The sequence below is a fragment of the Oryzias latipes genome, chromosome 15 (assembly GCF_002234675.1).
Source record: "Oryzias latipes chromosome 15, ASM223467v1".
Lineage (NCBI taxonomy): Eukaryota > Metazoa > Chordata > Actinopteri > Beloniformes > Adrianichthyidae > Oryzias > Oryzias latipes.
In genome coordinates, this window is record NC_019873.2 from 413,948 (window position 1) to 435,000 (window position 21,053).

Consider the following 21,053-nt stretch of genomic DNA (forward strand, 5'->3'; position numbering starts at 1 on the left):
AAATATTTGTAAATCCCAATGGAGAATCACACATTCACATAGTTGGAGGGAATTTGGATGGAAAAGCATAATCAGACTCTTCATCAACCCCGCACAAAAGAGACATCAAGGTGTTGGTACAAGCTGTTGGAGGTTATGTGGCTCATCTGAAGCCAACCACTACCATACATTCTGGGACTGTCCTGTACTCACATACTTTTGTCAAGAAATCCATAAATGTTTGGAGACGACATTTCAAGAAACCTTTCCCTTTAATGTCTCAGCTGTATATTTGGGAACAGTAAAACACTTCATCCAGTCTGCAGCAGACCAATATTTAATGAGAATATTGCTGGTGGGAAGGAAGAAGGCCTTGACAAGAAAGTGGTTACAACCAGATGCTCCAACGGTAGATGATTAGTATAAAACAATGACATTTGTTATGGAAAAATTGACTTTTGCAATAAACATGCAAACAGATAAAAGGTTTGAGATTGTGGGCAAAAATAGGTCAAATATATTGGACCTCTTAGACCAGTCCTACTTTAATTTCAATAAAATACTTCTCTACAAGATAACAATGTGGGTTTATTTTATTGATTTATCTATTTTTTTTAGGGAGGAGTGTGACAACTATTGTTTCTTTTGTTCATATAAAAAAAGAGGGGAAAAGTGAGAGTAAAAAAATCATTTACACGTAATATGATTTACTGACAAAAAATATACATATGTCAAACAATGTGTAACTTGGAAACATAGAACAGTGGTGTAAATTGTCATGAGCAGCAGAGCTGAGAAGACCCAATTACTGGAACCCAGAAGGATAACAGGAGATCGAGTTGTCCAAGGTCGAGTGAAGATCGGCAGGTAAGTCTGGATGTTGTTTTCTCCCTGAGGTGCAACAGCTCGTGTGGAGCGGTAGAAAGGAGTTGCGTGGCTCAGAGGCGTGGCGTGGCTTGGAGTAGTGGCGAAGCTCAGAGACTTGATGTGGCTTGGAGTCGTGAGAGACGGCGTAGAATTTTCAACCGCCTTGCGAGTAGGTAGGACCCAGATCAGCACACAGGGGAAACTCTCCTGTAGATGAGGCATAAAACTTGGATTAGGCAAAAAAGTCTGAAAAAGCGTAAAGAGGGCATGACATAGTGACCAGATATAAGCACCATAGAGGAGCAACAAACTGGCAATGAATGCTGCTGAAGAAACCTCTTAAGTAGGCAGGCAGGCTGATGACGTGAGTGCTGACAGCTGGGTCCAATCTGAAAGACTGAGCAGATGGGGGAGGAGAGACTGCCAGAGGCACCATGACAGTAAATGTTGAAAAAACTGTTGATATTCCCTGTCAAAAAATAAAATAAAAAAAGAATGTCCCCTTTCAGTGGACGGCCAATTGTGAAGCACCTTTCACCTATCTGAAGAAGGTACTTAACTCTGAACCAGTAGTGAACTTACCTAATTTTTATTTGTCCCTCAAATAAAAATTGAATGGTCTATCCATTTAGTTGGGGCTATATTAGCCCAGGTGGTGGAAGGTCTGAGACCTGTGGTGGCGTATGCCAGTCAAGCTTTAATACACGGTAAAAAACAGTGGTCCACTTTTGACAGGGAATTGTGGGGTGTAGTGTGTGCAGTTTGTGAGTTTAAGCATTATGTGGGACTGTCTGTTTTTACAATCATCACAGATCACTTGTCACGGTGCCTGTGTCAGCCACCTCCCCCTCCCAGGGCTCCTGCTCTGCTGATTTGAACCAGCTGACCTGCATCTCCTCATCTCCTGTCTGCCTTCTTAAGGGTTCTACACACCAGTATCCAGCACCAGTTTGTTATACTCACTCCAGTGCTTATGTCTGGCCTTTTAGTATCTGCTAATCAAGTTAAGTTACTTTACTTACCTCGCCTTGTGCTCACCTTCAGGTTCATCCACCACTGGTCACGCTGGTTCCCCCGTCCAGAGCTTCTCTCCACATTCCAAGCTGGTCCCGCTGTCCTCGGCACCACGCCCCATGTCAAGCTGGTCCCGCCGTTCTCGACGTCCACACCTCGCCTCAAGCCGCTCCGCAGTCCTCGGGGTCCACGCCTCGCCTCACGTCGTTCAGGCGTCCACGCCTCACCTCAAGCCGCTCCGCCGTCCTCGGCGTCCACGCCTCGCCTCACGTCGCTCCGCCGTCCTCGACGTCCACGCCTCGCCTCACGTCGCTCCGCCGTCCTCGGCGTCCACGCCACGCTCCTCAGGATCCACGATCCACCGCACTCCTAGAACTTCAGATCTTCACCCGAAGATTATTCCAGCTCCGCTCTCCAAGAAACTCTGCAAATTCTCCTGGAGAAAATAAACCTCTTGCAAACTATTCATGGTCGAGAGTTACTTCCGGGTTTCAGCAACTGTGTCTGCCTCGTCTATGACGACCATGACAGAACAAACTGGCCATCACCCAGACCCAGCTGACCCGGAGGGACTCCGCCTCGCCGTCACGCATCAAGGCGCAGCCCTCAGCCGTCAAGCTGAAACGCTCCACCAGATGGCATCTGCGCAGCAAGATCTGTTTCACAGCCTGGATAGCATCTCTCAAGCTCTAGTTGGACTAACTAGCCAACAGTCGGCTAACACCAGCTCTAATGCATCAGCCTCCGCAGCCGGGAGCTCCCACCAAGCCTCCACATTATGGAATCAGGAAAATTTTCATTTGCAACCAGAGCCCTTCCAAGGTGATGTAAACACCTGTGGTGTCAGTTAATTTTTCAGCAGGCTCCGCGGTATTACCACGCAGACCACTGTAAGATTACACTGATGGTCAACTCCTTACGAGGTAAAGCCCTCCAATGGGCCCAGGCTTATCTGTCAGCTAACCCCATTTTCCAAGTGCCTTTTGAACGCTTCATCGGGGAGTTTCGCCTGGTCTTCGACCAACCCCACAAGGCAGAGGAGGCTACTCGCCGCCTTCTGGGCTTAAAACAGTGCAGCCGATCCGTAAGTGAACACCTTATTGACTTTCGTATCCTAGCAGTAGAGGCTGGTTGGTCGGACGTTGCCCTTAAAGGGTTTTTTTACTTTTTAAACTTAAGAGCCCTCTGTTAGAAGACAGGCCACGGGAGGCTTCCCCTACAGCTAACCAGGAAAGTAATTTCCTCTATATTCCTGTCAAGTTCAGTCATCAATCTCACACTCATGAATGTCGGGCTCTCATTGACTCAGGAGCTGAACAGAGTTTTATTGACTGTCAACTGGTATTCAAGCTCAGTCTCCCCATTGAGCCGCTGAATCACCCTGTCAAAGCAGCAGGCCTTGGTGGCCAGCTGCTCACACGCATTAAGGCCCGTTCACACCGGGACAAATTTCGTGCGCGATTTTCCCCGACGTTTAACGCCTCGTGACTAAACAAAGGGCACCAATGAGAGTGTGCACACCGACGCGAAAAAATGTCACGCGTCAAAAAAAAAACGCCTCGGGTTCGTTTTTTTTTTTTTTTTTTTTTGACGCGTCGCGTCGAAATCTATACAACCAATGAGAATGCCGCTTTTGCACACGTGTCTGGAGCTTCTGAAGTTGCAGTAAAACACAACTTGGGGGCGCTCAAACACAAAACTGCCTTGCTGAGCACACATACCAGCAAAGAAGGTACTGGTGCTTGAAATATGTTTTCTTTTTATTATTCTGACTAGCGCGTAAATACTTGCTCTCTTCTTGTGAGTGAAAAGCGACTTTAAGAAGCCTAAAGTTGCGCAGCGCCACCTTGTGTACAGGAGTATTTCTGTTTACATTAAGCGCCATCTAATGTCAGGGAATGAAATTGCATGTTCGCTCGGCTCATCGTCAGCAAAAATCGCCTGGGTGTGAACACACAAAACGTGGCGAAAAACGCTGGCGAATAACGCCTGGCGAATATTTGTCCCGGTGTGTACGGGCCTTTACTCAACGTACCAAGCCTGTGCATCTCATCACCTCTGGCAACCACCATGAAGTCACCCAATTCTACATTACGCAATCTCTTCAGTCTCCTCTCATTTTAGGATTTCCATGGCTATGCAGTCACAATCCTCAGTTCGACTGGGTGAACCACCACATCACCAACTGGAGCACTCACTGTCTCGCCAACTGCCTCCGCTCCGCCATCCCCGCGGTCCCCCCAGATCAGGTTTCCACTCCAGAAGAAATCGATCTCTCCGAGGTTTTCAGCAAAAGTAAGGCGGGTGCCTTACCCGCTCACCGACCTTACGACTGCTCCATCGAGCTACTAAACGGCGCCACCCTTCCCAAGGGCCGTTTATTTAATCTGTCCGGTCCAGAAAAACTCGCTATGGAAAAATACATTCATGAATCTCTCGCCTCAGGTCATATTCGCCCCTTCTCTTCTCCCGTCGGGGTGGGGTTTTTCTTCGTCCAGAAGAAAGACAAGACCCTGCGTCCCTGCATCGACTGTGAGTTAAACCAGATTAATGTTAAAAACAAATACTCCCTGCCACTCATCAGTTCTGCCCTAGACTCAGTCCAAGAAGCGCGTTTGTTTTCTAAATTGGATCTCCAGAACACGTACCACCTGGTTCGCATGAAGGAGGGGGACGAATGGAAGACTGCGTTTAACACCCTACTTGGGCATTTTGAATATTTGGTGATGCCTTTTGGGCTCACTAACGCCCCGGAAGTCTTCCAACACCTAGTTAATGACGTCCTCCGTGATTTCCTTAATAGATTCGTCTTTGTCTATCTCGACGACATTCTCATTTACTCCCCCAATCCTGAGCTCCACACCCTCCACGTACGTCAGGTTCTCGAACGTCTCCTCGAGAACCAACTATTTGTGAAAGCCGAGAAATGTGAATTCCATGCCCCCACTGTTTCCTTTCTCGGCTTCATTATTGAAGCTGGCAACATCCGTCCAGATCCGGCTAAAGTCTACGCAGTCGCTAACTGGGAGACCCCCGGCTCACGTAAACAATTAAGTTTTCTTGGTTTCGTGAATTTTTAACGTAGGTTCATTCGGAACTACAGCAGTCTCGCTGCCCCTCTCACCAAACTCACATCTATCAATCAACCATTTATTTTGAGTCCAGAAACTCAAACTGCTTTTGATACTCTTAAGAGAATGTCCGTCACCGCTCCCATCCTTATACAGCCCAACCGCAACGTCAATTTATCGTTGAGGCTGACGCCTCGGATTCTGGGGTTGGAGCCATCCTTTCCCAACGTGAAGAAGTCACTGGCAAACTCAAGCCATGCGCCTTCTTTTCGCGTAAACTGTCCCCCGCGGAACAGAATTATGACGTGGGTAACCACAAACTCCTTGCCATTAAGCACGCATTAGAAGAGTGGCGTCACTGGCTTGAGGGAGCTGAGCATCCCTTTATTGTATGGGCCGACCATAAGAATCTCGCTTATCTCCGCACGGCTAAACGCTTTAACTTTCACCAGGCCCGTTGGTGTCTCTTCTTCGATCGCTTCACTATCACTTACCAACCCAGTAGTCGTAATGTCAAACCTGATGCCCTCTCACGCATATTCAGCACCCACGACCAGCAGGAGGCGGTTCCCATCATTCCCCCCACATGTGTCATCGGAAATCTCACCTGGGATATCGAGACTCGTGTCCAGCAGACCCAAGGTGAAGAACCCGACCATCCTCCTCCCCCCGCTAACACTCTGCACGTTCCCTCTTCTCTCCGTTTAGACGTCCTGGTGTGGGGGCACACTTTGAGGGTATCCTGCCATGGGGGTGTCCAAAGAACTCTCAACCTCTTAAGACACAGGTTTTTCTGGCCCACCATGGAGCAGGATACCAGGGAGTTCGTCCGCCTGTACGATGTGTGCCAGATCCAAGTCCTCCAATTCACCTCCCGCCGGCCTCCTCCAGCCTCTGCCCATCGCCGAGCGCCCATGGTCCCACCTTGCATTAGATTTCGTCACTGGGTTACCACCTTCTCAAGGTAACACTATTATCCTCACCATTGTTAAATGGTAAATGGCGTATACTTGTATAGCACTTTCTACCTTCTTACGAAGGCCCAAAGCGCTTTACAGTCACAGTCCCATTCACCCATGCACACACACATTCACGCACACATTCACACACTGATGGCGGCTCCCCTGCCAAACACTGGCGCCAACCTCCCACCAGAGGCAAGGTGGGGTTCAGTGTCTTGCCCAAGGACACTTCGACACATGGGCGTGCAAGGCGGGAATCAAACCTGCAATCTTACAATCATGGGTCGACCGCCCTACCGCTGCACCACGGCCACCTTTTGATCGTTTCTCCAAGGCCGTTCAGTTCATTCCCCTGCCTAAACTTCCTACGGCCACCGAAATGGCTGACGTTCTAGTTCACCAGGTCTTCAGGCATCACGGGATACCCAAGGACATTGTTTCTGACTTCGTATCCCAGGTCTGGCGGTCTTTTTGCTCTGCCCTTGGCGCCACCGTGAGCCTGACCTCGGGATACCATCCCCAGTCTAATGGCCAAGCTGAACGGGCCAATGGAAAATGGAAATGAGATCAGAAACTCGTTTACTTTGTCTGTTTTTCTACTACAAGCAGAAACTCTCTCTTGCTGATGATGCAGCCATATTTCTTTTTGATGGACGTATAATCTTCATACACCGTCATTAAAATCTCTGACTCCGTCTTAGTGAAGTATAGCGCTTTCTTTTTTTCACCACGCGTTTCCATGGTGACTCCAGAAATCGGCGATCCATTGAGAATGTCTTTATGTACCTGCTGTGCACGAGCATTAACCCAGGGTTACCAAGTGGAGCGTTATTACCCCAACTCATATCCGGTCTTTTGGAACCGACATACCCAGATTAAGCAGGTTCAGGCGGATTTCAGCCAGAGTTCAGGCTTAAAGTCAGGCTAGTTTAAACATGCTTCCTGGAATACCCCCCAGAAGGATGCTCTGTCCAGGTGTTTGTGTATTTGTTGGTGTAAGTGTAATTGAAAGAGGAATGTTGAGATGGAAAGAATTACCAGTTAAATACTGTTGGGTGAATGGTGAAATATTCAGTTTTTATCATCGTAAATCTGACTTCAGAGGAGTCAGATCAGTAAGCCATCAACCTCACTGCACGTGTGAGAGACAGAGTGAGAGAGAGATTGGACACTTTCCTTGAAATGGCCATCTGTTGACACTCATAAAACACGCACACAGACATTAAAAACATTAAAATAGTAAAAATAGCAATAGATTAAAAAGAAGAAAAGAACCACTCATTCATCTTAACCCGTTCACAGGAATCATGGAGGTTACTCTTTGACCAAGAGAGGGGTGACTCCCTGATACGGACTGTTTGAAAGCTAAACGTGAGGAAAGTTCTGTAGTCGCCCCCAGGTACTCTCGCAGTGTACGGCAGGTAAAACTAGGACTGGAGGGAGCCTGTGTTTGACAGTGCAAGAGACTCTCAATAAAAAGACCTTTTGAGTGAACAGACGTTTGTCTCCAACCTCTATCATTTCACGCCAGCCTTTCCACACCGAACCCTGGGAGGCCGGCTATATTTCTACATTGACCTCAAAAAACAACAGTTATTTTCCTGAAAACCAAAACTAATTTATAAAAGTCAGACACTTGTGACCATACTGTTAGTAGCTTTAGCCAGAATGTTTGTTATTAAATTTATTTCAAACATGTTAATAGTAAGTTAAATAATCTCTGAATACTAACTAGTCTGACAATAAGCCTGTCCAAAGAGGAATGTTTTCAGTCTGACTTTGAATGTAGAAACTGAGTCGGCCTCTCTTACATGAGCTGGGAGCTTATTCCATGAAACAGGGGCTTGGTGGCTAAACGCTCTACCTCCAACTGTACTTTTATTAACTCTAGGAACCACAAGCAGTCCTGCATTTTGCGAGTGAAGTGTTCCGATTGGATGGTAAGGGAGTATGAGGTCCTTAATATAGGACGGGGCCAGTCCATGTAAGGCCTTATAGGTAAGCAGGAGGATTTTGAACTTGATTCTGGAATCAACTGGGATCCAGTGAGGTGAAACTAACACAGGAGTGATGTGATCTCTTCTGCTAGTTCCAGCTAACAATCTAGCTGCTGCGTTCTGAACAAGCTGAACAAGGAACTCTTAGGACGCGCTGCTAACAAGGAGTTACAGTAATCCAGTCTAGACGTAACAAATGCATGGATGAGTTTTTCAGCATCACTCTTAGAAAGTATATTTCTGATCTTAGCAATTTTGTGCAGATGAAAAAAATGCTGTTTTACAAGCCTGTGATATCTAAGCCTTAAATGATAAATCCTGGTCAAATAAAACCCCAAGGTTTCTAACTGTGGAATTAGAGGCTATACTTATGCCATCCAGGGAGACTATCTGATCAGACAGAGCATCTCTGAGGTTTTTAGGACCTAGTATAATGACATCAGTTTTTTCTGGGTTCAAGAGGAGGTAATTAATTGTCATCCAGGTCTTGATGTCTCTGATGCAGGCGTTCAGTTTCTCTATCTGGTCATTCTGGTCAGGCTTCATGGATAAATACAACTGCGTATCGTCGGCATAACAATGAAAATTAATGCTGTGTTTCCTGATTATGTTTCCTAGGGGTAGCATATAAAGCGTAACCAGGATGGGTCCTAAGACTGAGCCCTGTGGGACTCCATAGTTAACTCGAGTGCACTGAGAGGAATGGCCATTTACATTAACAAACTGATACCTATTGGATAAATAGGATTTAAACCACTAGAGAGCAGATCCTCTGATCCCTATGTCCTGCTCTAATCTATGGAGTAAAATACTGTGGTCAAAAGTGTCAAAGGCTGCACTGAGGTCTAACAGGACCAGAATAGAAAGTAGTCCCTTTTCTGAGGCCAATAACAAGTCATTAGAGACTCTAACTAGTGCAGTTTCCGTACTGTGGTGGGGTCTAAACCCCGACTGAAAGTCTTCAAAGTGGCTGTTGTCCTGTAGGTGGCAGTAAAGCTGCTTAACTACAACTCTTTCTAGGATTTTAGAAATAAAGGGCAGGTTTGATATCGGTCTATAGTTGGCCAAGATGCTAGGATCTAGACTGGGCTTTTTCAGAAGAGGTTTAACAACCACATATTTAAAAGACTGTGGCACGTAACCCGTTTCCAGAGAGGTATTTATCATTGTTAATATGGGATCATTAATGAGGGGAAAAGTTTCTTTAAAAAGTCTAGTGGGAATTGGGTCTAACAGACACGTTGAGGATTTGGAGGACGTAATAATTGATGCTATTTCTGCTTGATCCACAAGAGTGAAGCAGTTTAATGTTACAGAGGTTTCTATGGATGCCTCCATTTCTACCGCTTCAGCCTGTTCTGGGCTGATAGTAGGAATAACTTGATTTAACTTATGTCTAATATTTGAGATTTTACTATCGAAAAATGTAAGAAAATCATCAGAGCTGAGAGAAACAGGAACATGTGGTTCTACTGAGCTCTGACTGCGAGTTAATTTAGCAATAGTGCTAAAAAGAAATCTGGGATTGTTTCCATTCTCTGATATTAAGGTTGAATAGTACTGGCTTCTAGCTCTACGCAGAGCTTTTTTAATAATTTAATAGGCTATGTTTCCAGGTATTCAGAGACTGCTCTGAACCAGAGCGGCGGCATTCCCTTTCCAACTTACGGGTTTCTTGTTTAAGAGAACGAGTTTCAGCGTTAAACCACGGTGCTACTCGGTTTTGTCTAACAAGCTAAGGTTTCAGGGGGGCAACAACATCAAGTGTACTCCTGAGGGCTTGTAAGGCATCATTAACAAAGTGGTCATTTATACTAGGACTGATGCTATGGGAGCTGGACTCGGAGAATTTGCTCAGAATATTACTAAGTACTGGCTGAACTGTGTGTTTAAACTCAGACACAGAACGGTCAGTTAAGCTTCTTCTAAGCTGTTTCTTACTCACTGGGGCAGCAGCATGTTCTAATGTAAACTGGAAGGTAATCAGAAAGTGGCATCTTATGATGATTTTTACAGTAGCTTGACATTTAGTCAGAAGCTAACTGATTCATTTTAACATACTGCAGGAGGGATGTCATTGGTCCATGGGAGAAACAACCACAGCTGGATCAGCTGACCCAATGCTGACAGTTGTGGGTGAGTGAGCTTCTAAGTACACAGGGAGAGGAAACGGCATTTGATGGATGAGAAAGAAAGTTCCATCACCATGGTTTACAAAGTTACATTAAAAAAAACATTTAGTCCAACATGAGATGATTTTTGCTTCACACTTCCATGTGTCAAGTTTAAACAAGAAAATACAAGTTCTGATTGTGTTGACAGTTTTTATTGTTGTACTACCAGTAAAAGGTTCTGGTTCCAATTTAATAACTCTTTAAGGAAGACAAAAATAGAAGCATCTAAGATCTTCTTGTGATTCTTAAGAGCATCGATATATACTTGAAACACTGAATATGAGAAATACGGCAGATCTTTGAATGAACAGGGCCTTAGCATATTTAGAAACAATATAAAGCTAAGTGAGATCACAAACATAGATTAGCAGTTAATTACTCAACTAATTATTGAATCAGATCACACCCCACTGCTCTTGGATCTAAAACATTCTCTACAATGCAAATGCTGCCCCCCCGGAAACTAGATAAGACCTTACGGGTTCTGACTCCTGTCAAACCACCATCATCACTGCGTGCCAGCACTGCTCAACTCATTGAGCAACATCTGACATTTGGCCATTAGGACTTTGATGGCCTCCTGCATTAGGACATCTGCAGGTAGACTGCCGGTAGATTCTATGGTGACTGCAAGAAAAGAAGAGAGAAACAGATTAACCACCAAAATCAGCTAATGGATAAACATTGAGAACATGTTCACAATACAAATGCAAAGAAACGGACGGACAGATGCACACATCGAGTATGTTTGCCTCTGAAAACAAACAAAAAATCGTTTCAAAATTTTCATAGAAAAAAACCTTGTCAAAATTCAGATACCCGTAATTTCAGGATTATAAACCGCTACTTTTGTCATACGCTTTCAACCCTGCAACTTATTCAATGATGCGGCTAATTTATGCATTTTTTTCTAACGGCCGCTAGGGAAGCCGGAGCAGAAAAGGTAAGAGTGAGACAGGGGGAATATGGTATATGTGTCGAGGAAGACATAAGTTTAGTGTAAATTCCTGCTTTTTGAATGAATAGCACGAAAGGACCTTCATCATGAAAAACGCAAGAAGAAATGCATATGACACAGCTTTCAAGTTAAAAGCAATGTGAAAAAACCCACCATCACCAACGGGTTTGGAAAAGCCGGTCTGCTGCGTGACGGAGAGAACAGCAAGATCTCAGGAGAGAATTTACCTCAGAGTGACACTGACGACAACGAAGGAGAGACAGAGAAAGTGTGGTGAAGAATATCTGAGGCTATTCCAATCCCACACTGAGGAGGAAGACTTCCATGGTTTCAGTGCACAAGAGGCACGCTTATTACGCAGTTACTGCTGCTCTCAGTGACTTTTACTGGTATGTTTTTTAACCAGCCCTGTTACTACCGTATTGCTGCCGCGTCACAGTGCTACATTTCCCTTTTTGTTATAATACTTTTTTATCTTTTATAAATGAGCGCTTGTAAGAGACAAGATGGTGTGAGATTTGTTAGCTGAACTGTGAGGGGGCTAAATGGTCCTGTAAAGCACAAATCTGTAATCATCTCAAATCGTTAAAATGTGAAATCAATTTTCTCTAAGAAACCCACCTACAGAACAAAGATCAGATGAGACTCATGAAAATCTTGGATTGGGCAGATTTTCCATTCAAATTTAAATTCTACATCATGGGGCTCTGCCATTCTGGTACACAAAAGAATACCATTTAGACCGACCAGGATCGTATTAGATCCATAATGTCGCTTTGTCATCGTCTCCGGGGTTCTTTATGACATTTTCTTTTGGTTAATGTATATGCTTCCAACTGGGACAATGAGGATTTTATAACGAAAACTACCCCTATAATACCCGACATAAATTTGCATTAACTAATCTTTGGAGGTGACTATATTAAGTGAAATGACACTTAATATAGTGTCATTTCACACTATATTAAACCCAATCCAGTAGTTACAAATTCCTTTAAAATTATGTTTCAATTCAGACAGACATATGGACTCACTCAGGTCCTTACCACTAGTCCTATTCGTAAAAATCACTTTTTTCTCCCTGGTAAGACAGACTTTGTATTCACAATTTGGGAAGAGAAAGGTATTAACTTTAAGGACATGTACCTAAACTGTATATTTGCAAGCTTCAATGATCTTACTTCCAAATTTAATCTGCCTCACTCTCACTTTTTTCGGTACCTTCAAGGTACCGAAACTTCCTTCAGCAGCATGACCCTAACTTCTCTATAATACCCCCAGTCTCTGTTAGATGAGGTGTGTGAGATGCCATTTAATTCAAAAAGATTAATTTCCAAAATCAAAGACCGTATATCACTTCATGACAGCACAGCTCTTCTGAAAATAAGAGACAGCTGGGAGGAAGAGCTTGGGCAAAGTTTGAATGATAATGGGGCCTTACAGAGAGTTAACCACAGTACCTCTTGAGCCAAGTTAAATATAATACAGTTTAAAATTATACATAGGGCTCACTTTTCTAAGGGAAGACTGTCAAGAATTTATCCTCATCAGAGTACAAATTGTGACAGATGTCAAAAAATAGTCCAGCCAATCTAACCCGCATGTTCTGGTCATGCTCTGCTTTGGTGAACTATTGGTCTACAATTTTTAAAACCTTATCAGATGCACTCCATATCACCCTCCAGCCTAGTGCAGAAGCAACCATATTTGGTGTTTCTGGAAACAGCAGAAAGAGTGGGGCTCATGTGTGACGGCTGGACCTCCAGGGCCACAAAGTCCTTCGTGACTTTAAAGGTGCATTTTATGAACAAAGACTGGGAAAAGAAGTTTATGCCCTACAAACCTGAGCAATGCACGAATCCCAATTCAATTCAATTTATTTATATAGCCCAATATCACAACAATAGTCGTCTCAATGGGCTTTATAATAAACATGAAATCATGAAGACCATGAAGTCATACAATTCAATAGGTTATAAACTAAACAGAACTTAACTGGCTAAGCTGATATATCGGTAGGCATCCCTTCCCATAGACCGCCCTTCTCCTCAAAGCAGCGATAGACGTGCGGCGTCTTGACGCTAAAAAGCCAGTGGTTCTCAAGAAAAACATGAACATACAGTCAGGACCATAAATCTTTGGACAGAGACACATTCTTTCTAATTTAGTTTCTGTACATTACCACAGTGAATTTTAGATAAAACAAATCAGATGCCATTGAAGTGCAGACTTTCAGCTTTTATTCCATGAGTTGAACAAAAAGATTGCATAAAAATGTGAAAAACTAAAGCATTTTTAAGCACAATCCCTTCATTTCATGGGCTTATAAGTAATTGGACAATTGACTTCCATGCTATTGCATGGGCAGGTGTGGGCAATTCCCTTGTTATGTCATCATGAGTGAAGCAGATAAAAGGCCTGGAGTTGATTAGAGGACTCGTGCTGCATTTGGAAGATTTTGCTGTGAACAGACAACATGCGGTCAAAGGAGCTCTCCATGCAGGTGAAAGGAGCCATCATTAGGCTGAGAAAACAGAAAAAAAACATGCCAGAAATTGCTACAGTATTAGGAGTGGCAACATCAACAGTGTGGTCCATCCTGAGACAGAAAGAAAGAAAGCTCTGGTGAACTCAGCAACGCACAAAGACCTGGACGTCCACGGAAGACAACAGTGGTGGATGATGGCAGAATCATTTCCATGGTGAAGAGGAACCCGTTCATAACAGCCAACCAAGTGAACAACACTCTCCAGGAGGTAGGCGGATCAATATCCAAGTCTACCATCAAAAGAAGACTGCATGAAAGTAGATCCAGAGGGTACACTGCAAGATGCAAGCCACTCATAAGCCTCAAGAATAGGAAGGCTAGATTGGACTTTGCTAAAAAGCATCTTAAAAAGTTCTGGAAAAACATTCTTTGGACAGATAAAACCAAAATCAACCTCTACCAGAATGATGGCAAGAGAAAAGTATGGAGAAGACGTGGAGAAGCTCCTGATCCAAAGCACACTACATCATCAGTAAAACACGGTGGAGGCAGTGTGATGGTCTGGGCGTGCATGGCTGCTAGTGGCACTGGGACACTAGTGTTTATTGATGACGTGACACAGGACAGAAGCAGCCCAATGAATTCTGAGGTGTTCAGAGACAGACTGTTTGCACAGATCCAGGTGAATGCAGCCAAACTGATTGGACGGCGTTTCATAATCCAGATGGACAACGACACAAAACATAGAGCCAAAGCAACTCAGGAGTTTATTAAAGCAAAGAAGTGGAATATTCTGGAATGGCCAAGTCAGTCACCTGATCTTAACCCAATTGAGCAGCATTTCACTTGTTGAAGACTAAACTTCAGACAGAAAGGCCCACAAACAAACAGCAACTGTTTGCCGCTGCAGTAAAGGCCTGGCAGAGCATTCAGAAGGAGAAAACCAGCATCTGGTGATGTCCATGAGTTCAAGACTTCAGGCTGTCATTGCCAACAAAGGCTTTTCAACCAAATATTAGGAATGACCATTTGGTTTTCAGTCATTTCATTTGTCCAATTACCTATGAGGCCATGAAATGAAGGGATGTGTTTAAAAATGCTTTAGTTTTTCACCTTTTTATGAAATCTTTTTTTTCAACCCATGGAATAAAAGCTGAAAGTCTGCACTTCAATGGCATTTTAGTTGTTTTATTTAAAATTCACTGTGGTTAATGTATAGAAACTAAATTAGAAAGAATGTGTCTCTGTCCAAAGATTTATGGTCCTGACTGTATAAACATACATCACATGCAGCTTTCACCCAAACATTTTGTTCACAAAGATGTTTACTTTTAGATGCACTTAAAGTTCAAGTATTTTATCCCTGGTCATTTATTTCATTTATGTCATTTATGTCTTAAATAACTTAGTGGAAAGTTCCTAGCTACCCGACTTTATTTTTCTGGGAGAATTTTAGTTTTGTTTACACCACATCTGCACTAAATGGTGTCATTTATTTTTAACAAAGACACTATAATTTGCTCACAGGACTAATTTCTGATTTACAGCTATGTTTTTAAATAATGCGGTATCTATGGCTTTGTTTTTCAAAAATTAATATAAATGTGCCTGGCAGCCACTTGACTTATTCATTTTTTATCCTGTTTACAGCAATTTTGTACTAAATAATGGCACTGCTGTTCATGTTCACTATTGTTTAAACCAGTGCTTCTCAATTATTTTTTGCAAGCCCCCCCCCCGGAAAAAGAAAAAGCCCCAGGTGGAAAGAGGTCATCAATTTTGTTGTATTTCCTTTTCTATTGTATTTTTCTAATATTTGATCCAACAGTTGATCTCTTCTCTCCAAGCTGCAGCTTCATGTAGATCGGTTCATCCAAGTCTTGTTCAGGTGAACCATCTGGTCCCTGGTGTTGTTAACCCTTGTGCTATCTAAGATGACCCCACCCTTCCATTGACGTGTTCTCCCTACCATGACAAAGGTGGATAAAGGTGGAAAGATTTCATGTAATCCATGGACACCAGTGAAGATCACAAATCATTGAAGAACAAAGGTTCAGAGCTCTGTCTAGTGGGTCTAGATCAGTGTTTTTCAACCTTTTTTGAGCCACGGCACACTTTAACCTTGACAAAAATCCCGCGGCACACCAGCATCCAAAAAAATAGATAAATAATAAAAAAAAGAAAAAGCTCAGTCTGTATTGATCTACAGCCGCTCCGCAATCTCACATGCATTTTTGTGATAATTGTTGCAGAAAACGCTGGAAGCTGCAGCTGTTTTTTCTAAAATATGTATTAAAAATTAAGTCAAAAGATTCAAAAACTGTTTGATGTGTGTTCGTTGTTTTAAGACGTTAAGAGGAGAGACTCATTGTGCGCTAAGACAGTCACTTTACTGCATCATGGGAGATGTAGTGCCCGTAATCCGCCGACCGCAGAAAGACCAGCGTCTTTGAGCTTCATGGTTTTGTTCACTTGTTCCAGTCTGATACCAGATTCTGTGGAAAGCTACACCGCTAAAGACGAGCTTTAGCTGGTATTTTTGTTAGAACAGAGAGACTTTTTTGCGCTAAATCGAAACAAGGAAGTGAATACTTTATCCACTTCTGATTGGTCAGACTGATGACATGTGATTAAGCCTTCAAGAACTCAAACTCAAACTCAAACTTTATTTATTTATATAGCGCCTTTCATTTTGGTTAAAAACACAAAGCGCTTAACATAAAAACAGATAAAACAGTCATAAAAAATGAAAGTTGTTCAAAACAGAAAACAAAGGACAATCCCACAAAGAAGGTACCCCTCCCTCACCACCCCCCATCCCCACCCACCCAGTTACCCCAGTAGGACATTGAACAGAAACAAATAACTGCAGTTGAAGAAGGTCTGGCTTGGTACTGCTGTGAGGAAACGATATCATGGGGATCCATTCATTCCAAGGCCCAGCCCGACCACAGGGGCCATTACCGCAGCGCCCGCCCAACACAGGGCAGCCCAGGGCCCCATCCATGGCTATTAGACCACAGAGTGGGACCCCAGCCCGCCCAACCAGAACGGGCACCACAGCAACGGCACGCCCTACAGGTCAAGCTGGTGGTGCCCAAGAACGATGGATCCCCCAGAGGAAACACTGGAGTAAAAAACATCAGAATAAAAATTAAAAATGATCATAAAATAACAACAATAAAAATAGAAAAAGATAAAAAATAAAATAAGATATAAGAATGTTAGTAATTAAAAAATAAAAAACGTCAGTGATTAAAACATAACCTAAGTATCATTGGTAAAATAACAATAAAAAGATTTGCATATTAGAAACAAAGATAATAATAGTCCTTACAAGAAAATAAATAGATAAATAAATAAACAAATAAATATGTAAATAAATACCTCAATTAATAAATAGATGAATAATAAAAGACATAAGGAATGATCAAAGTCATATAAAAGCCAGACTAAAAAGGTGGGTCTTGAGCCTCTTCTTAAAAACCTCTACAGTCTCTGCGGCCCTGAGGTTCTCCGGCAGGCCGTTCCACAGGCGAGGACCATAATGGCAGAATGAAGCCTCACCATGTGTCTTGGTCCTTACCTTAGGGACAACTAAGAGGCCAGTGCCAGAGGACCTCAGGGTCCGCGAGGGTTCGTATTTTAAAATAATATCATTTAAATAAGAAGGCCCAAGACCATAAAAACATTTGTAAACCATTAAAAGAATTTTAAAATCAATCCTGAAACGCACAGGGAGCCAATGCAGCGATCTTAAAACCGGTGTAATATGTTCCCGCCCCCTGGTTCTCGTCAGAACTCGCGCCGCTGAGTTCTGTAGAAGTTGTAGATTTGAGATCGACTTTTTGGGTAAACCAGAGAGCAGGGCATTACAGTAATCTAAACGACTAAAAATAAAAGCATGCATTAGCACCTCTGTGCTGGCAAGAGAGAGGAACGGGCGGACTCTGGCAATGTTTTTGAGATGGTAAAATCCTATTTTCACAACGTTTCTGATGTGAGGAGTAAAATTCAGCTCAGAGTCAAAAAGAACGCCCAGGTTTCTCACACACTGAGAAGACTTAAAATTCCTAAGTTTGGGTAAAATCATCTCTCTCTTGTCTTCAGGACCAATGATTAAAACTTCAGTCTTGTCCTGGTTGAGCTGCAAGAAGTTTTCTGCCATCCACAGCTTTATATCTAAAATGCAGTTTAAAAGAGTGTTGACAGGTTCAAGGTCATCAGGAGACCAAGAATGATTGGTGGAGACAGTTAAAGGGGCGGGACTTTTCCTTACACAGTTATAGCTGCAGCTAAATCGCGGTATCCCGTTATTCTTATCAAAATGTCTTTAATAGAATCATATAAACACAAAGAAATAAGTATTTTATGATATTTCATATTCTTAACTTCTCAGTGTTTTATAAGGGCCTGTTTGGATGAACAGAGAGCTGATTTCCTGGAGATGGGAATAATTGTTTTTAGATCAGTTAATGAGGGCAATTTCTCACGGCACACTTGACCATCTCCCACGGCACACTAGTGTGCCGCAGCACACTGGTTGAAAAACACTGGTCTAGATGACCCAACTCCCGATGGTAAAGTGCCTAGGATAGCACAAGGGTTACACAGCTCTTTGGTCTTGGTCATGTTGGGGACTAAACTGCACTTTAACTTTATTCTTCTCTCATGAAAACATGGAGACATAGCTGTGGAGAGGAGTGGCATTGCTTCAGTCTTCTAACCAACCTCTTAACTAGTAACTACAGTTAGAGTAAAACAGAACTCACAGATGAAATGGTCTCGCACTCTGCCCAGCTTCACCAAGTTCTTCAGATCCTTGTGTCGAAGTACTTCCCTGCTACACGTATCTAGTCGACTGTTCACCACTTTGGCAACCTTCTTCCCTGCAGACACAAGCAGACAACTGACCATCTCTAAATAATAAGGTCTGTGAAGACTAGAATTGAAACGTTTTCATTTCAATCTATTAAAACAAAAAATACAAAAGACAAAGAAAGCAGATATACATCTATGCAAACTTGAAATGATTAGTTTTTTGATTGGAAAATAAAAAAATAAAAGTCAAAGAGATACATAAGTAAAGCCATTATAATTACTCTCAATCATGAAATATACCAGTTGACACAATGAAGCTATTAAATGTAAAGCTTTTAAAAAGAAATTTAAATGAATTGCTTCAAAATGAATGAGAAAATGACCCAACAGTCTGCTGCTTGCTTCTTACCTCGAACATCTTCTAGATCTATAACTCCACGTGAAAAGCAGCGCTTCAGGCGCTCTGCCTTCTCTCCCTCCACCTGTTCCATCAGTGTGATATCTGGGAGAAGACGATAACTAGCTGTTGCCACCGGGGAAAACTTGGCATGATCCTTTCCTGAACACAAAGCAAACCTTAAAACCAAGACCCTCTGTACTATCATGGCACAGAACATCAGGGCAGTGGTAGCCAACAGGTTAGTGAGATGGACCTATGGCTGAAATGTCCTTGGTACAAGTTCTGGGACATAAACCCCTTTGTGGGGTTTAACTGCAGGTCTTTTCCAACTTTGGTTAGCCTTTCTTGTTGCTTTTGCAATGATTTGATGGAGCTGCACACAAGCAGCAGCAGGGCTGCACACAGAAGTAGGATGTATGGAGTTTTCACTCACCAATGCCTTTGACACAATGCATGACCACGTCCAGCTCCTGCCCAGGTCGTAGTTGAGCTATTACAATGTCATCATGCACTGCCCCAATCCGACTGTCTGCAAATACATCTGCCTGGTTCCCCAAAGGGACCCAATTTATATCCTTGGAATACACTGAGTTTAAAAAGGAAGGGAAGAAACACATGAAATTAATATAAGCAAGTCTAGTAAAAAATAAAGGCATACTTTTTATTTTGCTCCTCGGGTGATTTTATCTCTGGGATTTACCATTCAGTTGCACATGTGTGTGCAAAACAAAGTTCAATAAGACTAAAACTTTCTGCATAACTCTCTGGAAAATGACCTGCTTTGATGAACCGTACAACACAATTTAACAGGAGAATACTTGTTTACTTGTTTACTTGTTTAAAAATTAATTCCTGTCTGTGTGCCCTTGGTGTCGAATTTTTTGTTCTAAAGAAGTTATTTTCGCAGCTCATTTCCTACCCAGAAGACTACTCTATCTCCAAGGCACCAGCGCTCCTTGTGGGTGCTGCCCATTTCATGACGTAAACCTAGAGTCGTCCTCGGAAGCATCCACAAAAACAAAGAACATCCGAACTTGGGCAGAGATGCATATAAAAAAATGAAAACTTTTGCTGATCAGACTGCTCCAGACTCTTCCTAGAAGGGGATGTTCCTCACTTTTGTACGTATGAATGTGAGAACCTACTGGTTTTCTTGGATTGAGAGGGGCTGGTGCTCAGAGTGCAGGTTTTTAGAGGAATGCTCAGAGATGCATGAATGGATCCAAATACCGCTTTGTTTATAATGATAAATGAACATTATAAAACACTTAAAAGCTCAAAATGTTGAGTTTATATGATATAGGCCCTTTAAATTACCCTCACACCATCCTTGGCAACGTTAGTTAGAGCTGCCACCTCCAATGAACAGTCTATGTAAATGCATGTGAACATGTGTTTTGGGCTTCCGGGGTACCCTCACTTTCACTCCCATTCCTTCACACATTTCACGACTGTTTTAAGGCTCTATTTACAAAACAGGACTCCATGAGGGACACGGACAAACGGCTTCACCAAAACCACAAAACACATATGGACTAGATGAGAACTGTAGAGCTGGTCCATTGGTCCACAACCAGGACGGAAACTGCACTTTTGTTCCTGGGTCTGAGGTTTGACTATTGGACGAACCTCTCCAATACCCTGGCATATACTTTTCCAGGGAGGCGAAGGAGCGTGATTCCCTAGTAGTTGGAACACTACTTCTTGAAAAGTAGAACTATCACCCCTTTCTGCCAGTCCAGTGGTACAGTTCCTGACTGCCATGCTACAGAGACATGTCAGTCAAGACACTCCCATAGCATTCAAAAACCAAAGATTCCATTACATCGCCCGGATTGGCAGCACCTGGCACCACTCTGGGGGGTTGGGACTAAAAACTTTCACTTTTGTTTGAAATTGGCACTTCCAAGCGACCTAGTTAGGTCCAGGCCAGCAAAAAATCGATGTGTGATCACTCTCCTGTGGGCCCATTACCTGTAAGTGAACTCAAAAGGGCCAGTGCAATGTGGTTTGGGTGGCAATCAAAGGCGGGTACCTCATTGGCCAAAACCCTGGTCATGAAACTTGGCTTTTGGGACATGGAATATCACCTCTCTGGGAGAGAAGAGCCTGAGTTTGTGCGGGAGGTTGAAAGGCACTGGCTAGATATAGCTGGGCTTATTTCCATGCACAGCCTGGGCCCTGAAAGTCAGTCCCAACTCACCACCAATCACTACCTGGTAGTGAGTTGGATTTGCTGGTGGGGAAGGAGGCCGGAAAGACTTGGCAGACCCAAATGCTGGGGAACAGAGTGTCAGAGAGCAGCTGACTTAGAACTGGTGC

General features: G+C 43.2%; 1 protein-coding gene and 1 long non-coding RNA gene across 4 annotated transcripts in view; both read right to left on the minus strand.

The window, feature by feature from the left end:
- Window positions 1-300: 300 nt before the first annotated feature.
- Window positions 301-3,422, minus strand: LOC110013481. Its single transcript, XR_002288619.2, has 2 exons — window positions 1,140-3,422; window positions 301-1,053 (listed from the first exon to the last, which is right to left on the minus strand). It is a non-coding gene; the product is annotated as an uncharacterized LOC110013481 (long non-coding RNA).
- Window positions 3,423-10,198: 6,776 nt separating this feature from the next.
- The window catches only part of polr1c (RNA polymerase I subunit C), a 36,465-nt gene continuing 25,610 nt past the window's right edge, over window positions 10,199-21,053 (minus strand). For 2 of the 3 annotated variants that reach the window (XM_023963197.1, XM_023963198.1), the window contains 4 exons: window positions 19,165-19,317; window positions 18,741-18,890; window positions 18,283-18,399; window positions 10,199-10,691 (listed from right to left, as the gene is read on the minus strand). In XM_023963197.1, coding sequence (XP_023818965.1) covers window positions 10,573-10,691; window positions 18,283-18,399; window positions 18,741-18,890; window positions 19,165-19,317 — 539 coding nt within the window. In that variant the 3' untranslated portion in view covers window positions 10,199-10,572. Of the gene's footprint in view, window positions 10,692-11,474; window positions 13,121-18,282; window positions 18,400-18,740; window positions 18,891-19,164; window positions 19,318-21,053 lie in introns of those variants that run through there. The other variant, XM_023963199.1, reaches the window with a different exon arrangement.